Here is a 10104-nt window from a genome sequence, read left to right as displayed (position 1 = left end):
CGAGATCATTGTGTTGCCATAAAGACAAATGAAACGCTTCACCTATTTTATGTAAGTTTAGTAACAAAAGGCACTTATTGTCTTGTTATATAATGTCCTGTTTATTCATTACATTCGTTTATTACATTTGCAGTATTCAATATTTGTTTTTTATGTTGTAAGTGTATAATTATTGCATTGCATATGTAAGCTTTGTTTTAAAACTCGTACAGATCCATTTTTTTAATCTTCCAGTTTTTTTTTTTTTGTAATTGTGATGATTACTTCAATTTCATCTACAGACGGGTAAAAGGGGGGAAATCAGGGACAACTTTTTCCACCATTACTACCATTTGTGTACATTAGTAATTCAGTGAATTTGTTAAAGTATCTTTTATTTAGAATAATTACGTGCTCTTAAAGCCGACCCAAATAAAGTGCGAATATAACCTTGCTTTTAACTTGAGTTTTGATACTCGTGTTTCAATACTAACATGATTTGCAATTACCTTGACGAATAAAATTTGATTCTGCAAGACGCATATTTTCAATTCGACTCTAATTGTTGATTTGCAAAAACAGGTGGATATTGTTATTTCATGCACATAGAATAATTATTTGAAAATATCTAAAACATTTATGTATGGGGAATAACTAGACTAGCAACAGATTTTAAAAATGTAATAATTTGAGTATTGCTTTCATTGCAGGCTAAATAGCAACAAATAACGAGATTTGGTGATCAGCATGCCCTGTAATGACAGTGGCATCCCTCATATTACAAATGAGTATAATCCGGTAATAGTCTTGTAACATAATACAGCTCACCGATACTAGTCACAATGGAGTTCCGCCAACAACAATTCATATCAGGACGAAACCAATCAGTCCAACTAAGTATGAAGAAATTAATCGTATTTAATAATGTAGAAATTCAAAAAAAAAAAATTCATAAATTTTATTCAACGGGTCATTGTTTTCCTTTCCTTGTTTTTCTACCCCGACTTGACTTTTTATGATCAATTCGGCGGGTGTTTTTAGAGAAGCAGAGAATGCTTACCGTACCGGTGCACCTGGTCCATGCTCCCAGTTTTTAGTGGAGTCCGAGTTGCTCATTTGCTTTTGTTACTTTGTATGTATTTTAGTTACTTTATGTTCTTTGTTGTGTATGTCTGTTTTCCATGTCTGGTCTTTGTCCCTGGATTACATTCTTTTGATTACTGCTATAACCTTGGTTCCCTTGATTACTCATTGATTAGTTCGTTAGTCTGCTCGTTGGTTACATCCCTGAATCGTCTTTTCCATTAAAATTAACATGACAACATGAAATCAATAAAAGATGTAACAACATGAGAACATGAAATCAATAAAAGATGTAATAACATGAGAACATGGAAGCAATACAATGTGTAAATATAAAAGCTCAAGAGGTACATGCAATGATTACCAGATCCAAGAAGTTTTTGTACATATAGGCTCTCAATTTCCTCTGTGTCGATAAATTATGCCTTATTCTTCTTGTTGCTTCTCCCTCATGTTTGAGACTTTTTCTCTTAGCTTTTAATTCTCATCTGGAATGTCTGTATCGTTCATTTATTTATTTATGTACAATATAATCCTCAATTTCTCACATGCCAATCAATACTGTTCATAATACTTAGTAAAGTATCTGACTTAAAATCTTATCCTTTTTCTGACTCCTAAAATGAATCATGTAAGTGATACTTATTACAACATTCATGTACTTTGCTACAAAGGTTTTTTTAAAGGGGGTAGAAATAGGTATAGGTTTTTGTAAAAGAGGGGTGGCAAAAGGTATAAAAAAAAAAACAAAAAGTAGAAAATGGAAAGTTTTTAATTTCAAGAAGAGATTTGGGAATCCAACTCCCTCAAGTAAAACTTAGCAAAAGTTGGTTTCGAAGCCCAATCTTCTGCTTCTAAAATAGATTTGACAGATGCACCCTTGTACAATGCCCATGTTGGAGCAATCGCTCTAGCAGAATAAACTTTAACTTTCATATTTTATCTGCATGCGCAGTTTTGATTGTCTGAACAATCCAACTTGAAATAGTAACTGTTGTTACTGGTTTATGTGGTTCTTTAATAGTCAAAAATAATCTAAAACTGCCTGGCGCTTCCAACCTATGTCAAAAATCTTAAGTCTTTCTAAATAGATTTTTAAACATCTCTTAGGATCTAAAGTGGCCTTACCTCGAAATGAAGAACATGTATTTTCATCCCAAAAATGGCTTTGTCTATCCTGTTTAGATAAACCATGTCTTATCAAAGTAACACCCTTTTCTTGTACCTTCATAGACTCCTGATCTATTCTGAGATTCTGCAAATCAATACATCTTCTAAAAGTATTAATTGCCAACAGATATACTATTTTAAAAGTAATCAATTTTAAAGAAACTTTATGAAGAGGTTCAAACTTTGAACTTTCGAAAGCTTGTAAAACAATTTCTTAATCGCATTTAGGAAATAATTTTACTTGAGGTGGCCTAGAATGAAAAACAAAATCCCTTAATCAACCTTGAAATGTGTGGATTTTTTTCCCTCTGGACAATTCTGAATTGGAGGGAAAACTGTCGACAATATAGATCTATAACCAGATATGGTTCTATACTGTAAACCTGATTCATATAAATAAACCAAAAAATTAGCTACTTTACTTAAAGATGCTGGATATGGATCAATTTATTTTGAACTACACCAGCTATTGTAGTTGACAAACTTTGTGGAATAATACTTCTGTGTTCCCTGCCTCCATGAAGCAGTGAGCAACTATCTAACTGGTTCTGAAAAACCTTTTGCTATGACGTGTCTGTCGAAAAAAGCCAAGCATTCAGATTTAACATATGTAGATCTTGATGATAAGTCTGAGTTCCTGTTTGACTCAACAGATTTTTCTGTAATGGAAGTTGGAGGGGAGGAGCTATCAAAAACCCCAATATCTCCGGATACCAAATTCTCCTTGACCACTGAGGAGCTATCACAATTATCTGACAACGGTACTGCCTGATATATTTCAGCAGCTTCTGAATTAGATAAATTGGAGGAAAAATGTAAACAAACATGTTCTCCCATGAAATCGACAGTGCATCCAGAGCCACTGCTTCCGGATCCACTGTCCAAGCACAGTACTTCACAATCTGTTTTTTCTACGCCGAGGCAAAAAGATCGATATGAGGTTTCCTAAACTTGGAAAAGATCTGCTGAACAATTTCCTTGTTCAACATCTATTCTGTTGGTCGAATTTTGAATCGACTCAACTGATAGGAAGGAAAATGTCAGGACAAGACAACCAATTGGTCTTCAAGTCAGGACGAGGATAACTTCATACTACAGGTCAGGTTGCAGCAAGCCACAAAACATCCTTATACACAGGTACATAATACGAGTTGTCCTATAAATTCATGAAACATGAAAATAAACTAAAGGTGAAAACAAAATAAGATGTACAGAAGCCAGACATCACTGACTTTAGAAAGGCACAAAAAAAGGAGCAAAGGAGTGATCGCAAATCTTTTCCTTTAAAATTTAGCAATAGTAGAAAATACATATTACACAATTCAACACACCTAAACATCAAACAGGTCTGAGTCATTTGTTACAATGGCAATAAAGAAACAAAATATAAATTACATAAATGTACAAATTGACCTGCCAGCTCCAGACAAATTGAAACCTACTGAAAGTTATGTCTCTATCATCCTTGAACTAATTGTTTGATATTTTCGTCCTGTAATTTACGAATTCTCTAGAGACAATATCGAGGAAATGCATACGTTTGTTATTCATACATCTCTAAAAATTGTACATTGTTTTACCAAACTTTAATCTTTCTCAAGATAAATAGAAAATTTTAAATTATATGATAGAAGTATATAGGTAAATTACAGACATTAAATCGTTGTCTAGTGTACACGTACATTTGACAAAAAACGGAGTGTATAATATAATGACTTCAGTTGTAAATTACACCTTATATATTATCGGATTCTATAATAATATATACTTGCTAACATATCAATAAACTCACCGTGAAGTGTTCTTTATAATACAACTAGTGCTCGTAATTTGATAATTGTGCCTCTACATAATAGTACCTAACACCGTTGACATAGAAGTAGTATTTTTAATGTTATATGGAAAGAGTAATCAAGGGAATTAAGATTCTAGCGGACTACACCTAAAACAGAGTAGGCACCAGTTGCATCGGTAGGGTTAAAATATAGAGTAGTATTTACTCATTTAGTCATTATTTCATTTAATAATTTGTTTCCTTAAAAGTGTTTCGATATTTTGACAAAGTTGTGAACAATTTGCTTTATACAAAATGGATACAAATCAGGAGGAAATACATTTCCTGTTTTCTTAACAAAAATTTAGTTTATATGTTAGTGCAACCTAATTTATAAATGTTAAAGTCACACCATAATGTCACGCATGCAAATATCCTGTTTCAATGTAATAAGCCAATTATTTGTTCATTGAAAAAAAAATGCAAATGAAAATCAAATCATTCATTATATACAGTGTGTCTGTTTTCACCTCATCTGATCTGAAATTAATGTTAACAAGTTCCACTTTATTATAACTTATTATAAGTTTACCAACAGAAAAAAAATAAACGGCGAAGTCAAAGCAATCCTTTCAACTACATGTGCAGGAGTACACTACTTGAGACGTTTAGGTATCCCGCATGCACGATACCTAAATGTACGATAAACGCTCACCAAATGCACGATACACATACGCTTCTATCGTGCGTTTGAACAAACGCTCCTATCATGCGTTTATACGAACGATAAACGCACGCTCCAAGGTCACCAGATCATCGTGAAAATGTTGTTTATTTTTAAGTTTACCTGATCCAAAGGGCCACGTGAGCTATTGCCATCAATTGACGTCCATCGTCGTCGTCGTTCTCCGCCTTACATTGTCCGTCCCTAAATTTTTTTTTTCAAAACTCTACCCCTCTTTAATAACTGGGCCAATTTAAACCAAACTCGGTATTAAAATGTCATCATCCTTCATGTTCATATATATCACCCTTTTCATGTTAATCGCCAGAATATAGCTTAAATATTGCTGCTCGAGCGTTACACCCCAAAACTCAATCAATCAATCCTTTTGCTTTTTTGACTACTATAACTTTAAATAATTCTTCTTCTCCGAAACTACTGGAAAGAATTCAATGAAAATTGATATCACTTTCCTCAGCTATGATTGCTTAATTAAAAATAGAATGTTGCATATCGAACCAGCTGAGCAATAGAAACCTGTTAAGATATAATAATGGCACTTCAACCAGACAAAATAGCTTATTAGAAGCCGCTGTACCATATAAAAACTCAACCAGATATGTAAGCACCGTAGAAACTGAAATGTTGTAGAACAAGAGTATTAAGTAGCTGTCTTTGTAAGAATCATGCAAAATCTGAGAAATGTGATACACCCCAAAAAAAGGCTGCATATTTTTATTTTTTTTTTAATTAGGTTGTTTTATGGGTCTATACTATGAAAAGTGTAATTATTCATTCAAATCTGCCTGCTGTTAGGAGATAATCCACATTGAAAATACAGTACATTCTATTGTATTTGAGTGCCATTTACAGAGTTATCTCCCTTAATTTTGAAATCTACAGTGCATTCTACATAATTTTTATCTCCTAAGAGCACGGGTTATATGAAAAACCACACGTTAATTTCTGTTTATAATGACACTTCAAACAAAATATCAAAAATAAAAATATGTAGGCTATTCACCCATGAATCACATTTTGCATGGTCCTTAGCTGGAGTCCTACTTAAGTTCAACAAAATCTAAAATCTGTGCAATGCTTTAGTCACCTAATTTTAATATTATCCCAGCTTTCTTTGAAGTATCTTGCATTTTTGTTTATTCTAAAATTTTGATTATATTTAATGACATTTAGTCTATTAGAAGGAACGAAATACATGAATTGTAGTTTTATTAAGTTGGTAGCATTTCGTACATCTCAAATATTGATATTTTAGATTGGTTGCCCACCAGCTAGTGCTATTGATTTTAATAGTTATAATATATAAATGTTTTATTTTATTTAGAATATGCGCGTTTAACGGTATCATATGACATTGTTCATTGTCATTTCTGTATCTTCAATTGTCGTATAATCTTGTGCTACTTTACGTTGATGTTTTTCACACACAGAACATTATCTAGTATGATATCTTCTTTTGTATATAAAGACAAAGCGTGTTATTTTTTGATTAATGTAAACAAATCGATGGGTTCAGGTATATGAAAATCAGACGTTGATTTTAAAGACAGTACCTGTCTTTGAACACTGATTAACTTTGAGTTCGAGGCTTTTAAAATTTTACCCTCTCCAACACGATGTGAATTTGCCTTTTTATTGCACACAAACGGGTATAAGAGATAGATACACAATTGATGTTTATAGTACATGGTTAAAATTTTCAAAATTTCATTCCGCACTCATGATAATATTTAAAAAAATAAATAATAATCTGAATAAGTGATTCATATACTTCCTTATTTCATTTTATTTTGTAGATTGTAATATGGTCTCAAAAATACACTATGAAATGTATTTAAAGTATTCATGAACTATCGATTTCATTCATATAAAGAAGTATTGTTACAAGTATAAACAAGACAAACATAAACATACCCATCATTGTTCAGAGTCCATGATGAATTGGTGATGAAAACAGGTAAGGGAGATTGTTATTTTTTTTACAATGATAATAAAAAAAAATCACTTAAATCCCAAAAAAGCAAAAACGGCTGGGTCCTAGGTAACTCATTTGAATTACAAAAATAAGAAATGTTGCAGAAACTCAATGTGTGTAAATGGTAACAGGTCAAGAAAATAGCTATACAAGAAAATAGCGATGTTACAGTCGAGCTCCAGGTAATTATGATATCTCTGTCTACCAAAAAATCAGAGATTTAGTTTAAACATATTTATTTAAGTATATAAGCACAAGCAAATACAGTATCCACATTTACTTACAAAGTCATGGTAGGATTCGGAAAGAAGCTAAATAGCTTATACAAAGTTCCGTGTCCTTAAAAGTAAACTAATAAGAATATTTTTTTCTAAATAAGATACCAAGATGTTTAACGTCATGAAGATCCTCGCCATTCATCATCAAAGATGGGTCAAATGGTTTTACTGACTAACGTGAGAAGATCATTAATTCATTTTTTGTGGATTAAATTTTAGCCACTGACATGACCAACGGAGAGCAAACTCTGATACAAAAGCATGTGAGGGACTTGCTGACCACCACATTAAAATAAAGCTGAAGCTAGAAGGCCAACCCCCAACTAGTGGATACAAATGGTTACAGAAACGATTACAGTAAAAGTCATTCCTCGGACTCGTCAACGACTAGAGAAAGAGGACCAAACCAAACATCTAGGACAGCAAATGACGCGAAAGCCGATGAAGTTGTTCTCACCAAAACAACCAACAACCATTGGCACTTGGAATGTTAGAACAATGTATCAAAGTGGCAAAAGCTTGCAAATTGCGAATGAAATGGATAGATACAATATCGAAATTCTAGGACTCAGCGAAGTAAGATGGAATACAGCTGGAATGACAACACTATCTTCAGGTCATACGGTCATATTCTCAGGAAATCCAACTGAAGACGACATACATGACAAAGGCGTGGGATTCATGCTTACAAAGAAAGCCAAGAAATCGCTTTTGGAGTGGAATCCAATATCTGCAAGAGTGATATCAGCTAGATTTGACACTCGATTCCAGAAAACAACATTTATACAGGTGTATGCACCAACAAACACCGCAGACGAAGATGATAAAAATGACTTCTACAACTTATTACAATCAGTTGTTGATGCCGTTCCTAAAAGAGACATCCTTATCATCTTAGGAGATCTGAATGCCAAAGTAGGTGATGACAGAGGAGGTAGAGAAAGGGAGATAGGACCACATGGAATAGGGCAAATGAATGAGAACGGAGAGATGTTTGCTGACTTTTGCGCTATAAACAGTCTAGTAATTGGCGGTACTTGGTTTCCACATAAATCTTGTCATAAAACCACCTGGATTTCACCATCTGGAGACACTGAAAACCAAATAGACCACATAACAATAAGCCGTCGATGGAGATCTTCATTACAAGATGTACGAACAAAACGTGGAGCAGACGCCGCATCAGATCACCACCTTGTAATTGGAAAAATTAAACTCAAGCTTTTAACAACAAAGAAAAGAGAGACTACAAAAAGGAAGTTTAATGTTGAGAAGTTTAAAGATCAGGATCAGAAAGTGAAGGAAAACTTCGAAATTACACTCAGGAACAGATATAGTACTTTATTAGATCTTGACAACGAAGAAATGAACAATGATATTGATGACATCTGGAACTCAACAAAGACAGCCATTCTGGAAGCATGCGAAGAAACAGTTGGTTTCATTCAAGTGAAAAGAAAGAAATGGATGTCAGATCAAACATGGGATACAATATCTGAAAGAAGGGAAATAAAAGAAAAGTTGATGAGTGCCAAAAACCAGACAGCAAAAGAAAAACCTGCAAGACCTTTACAGCGCAAAAGACAGAGAAGTGAAGAAAAGCTGTAAAAGAGATAAAAGAAACCATGCTGAAAAGTTAGCAGTAGAAGCTGAAAACGCCTGCTGAAAAGGAGACATCAAAACATTGTATAACATCACAAGACAACTCAGTGGAAACATCTCTCAAAATGAAAATTTACCAGTCAAAGATAAAAACAACAATACCCTCACAAAGCTAGAAGATCAGCTTGACAGATGGAAAGAACACTTTAGTGAGGTATTGAACAGACCACCACCAACAAATCCACCAATACTTGAAGAAGGTCCAACACTTAACATAGAGACTGACAAAATTACCGAAAATGAAGTAAGAAAAGCCCTAAAACATCTTAAGAATGGGAAAGCAGCGGGAATCGATGGCATACCACCAGAAGCCCTCAAGTCCATGAATGACACTACCATTCAATATCTTCTTGGGCTATTAAACCAGATATGGGAAAAAGAAAAAAATCCAAAAGACTGGCAAAAGGGACTCTTGGTAAAACTACCTAAAAAGGGGGACAAATCCAATTGCAACAACTGGAGAGGAATAACTCTTTTGTCCATTCCTAGTAAAATCCTATGCAGTATAATCTTACAAAGAATGAAAGAAGAGATTGATAGCAAGCTGAGAGATGAATAAGCTGGATTTAGACAAGAACGATCATGTGTCGACCAGATTGCTACACTCAGAATAATTATTGAGCAAACGATCGAATGGCAGTCATCCCTATATCTAAACTTTATTGACTTCCAGAAAGCATTTGACAGCATATATCATCAGGTTTGTGGAACATTCTAGGACACTATGGGATTCCACCTAAGATTATTTCCATGATTAAGTTACTGTATGAAGAATTCTCTTGTCAGGTCATACATGCTGGTACATTGACGGATCCTTTCCCTGTAACAACTGGCGTAAGGCAAGGATGCATTCTCTCTCCCCTTCTCTTTCTGATAGTCATCGACTGGGTAGCACCAACAGCTTACAACGACCATCATGGTATACAATGGACACTAACATCTCGTCTAGAAGACCTCGAATTTGCAGACGACATATGAACACTATCGCATCGTCTTCAAGATTCCCAACACCAGGTCAACCATCTCGAAGAAACAGCTAAAAGAACAGGATTGTATATCAACACAGCCAAAACCAAAGCCATGAGAATCCAACAAAACCAGATGGATCCAATATTGGTAAATAATCAACAGATAGAGAATGTAGATAAATTTACATACCTTGGAAGTGTCATGAGTACAACTGGAGGCACTGACGAAGATGTACAAGTCAGAAAGATGAAAGCATTACAGGCTTTTTCCATTCTAAAGCCAGTATGGAAAAGTAGAACACTGAGAACGGCTACTAAGATCAGAATTTTCAACAGCAATGTTAAGTCTGTCCTGTTATATGGTTGCGAGACCTGGAGAGAAACAGAAAACACCATGAAATCTATACAAGTCTTTGTTAACAAGTGCCTAAGAAATATACTGAATATCAGATGGCCAGAAAAAATAACAA

At 34.1% G+C, this 10104-nt stretch overlaps 1 protein-coding gene across 1 annotated transcript; it reads left to right on the top strand.

The window, feature by feature from the left end:
* Positions 1 to 7340: 7340 nt before the first annotated feature.
* Positions 7341 to 9644, top strand: LOC148609888 (uncharacterized). The gene is made up of 3 exons (XM_088543158.1): positions 7341 to 8473; positions 8706 to 8910; positions 9453 to 9644. Exons 1-3 carry the CDS (start codon positions 7341 to 7343, stop codon positions 9642 to 9644), a joined length of 1530 nt encoding a protein of 509 aa, XP_088399284.1.
* The last annotated feature ends 460 nt before the right edge of the window (positions 9645 to 10104 follow it).

This window comes from Perna viridis, chromosome 8 (assembly GCF_037379345.1).
Source record: "Perna viridis isolate PV_CMFRI_1.1 ecotype Kerala chromosome 8, ASM3737934v1, whole genome shotgun sequence".
Lineage (NCBI taxonomy): Eukaryota > Metazoa > Mollusca > Bivalvia > Mytilida > Mytilidae > Perna > Perna viridis.
Note: the sequence above shows the minus strand (reverse complement) of the source record. Positions and strands in the feature narration are given on the sequence as shown.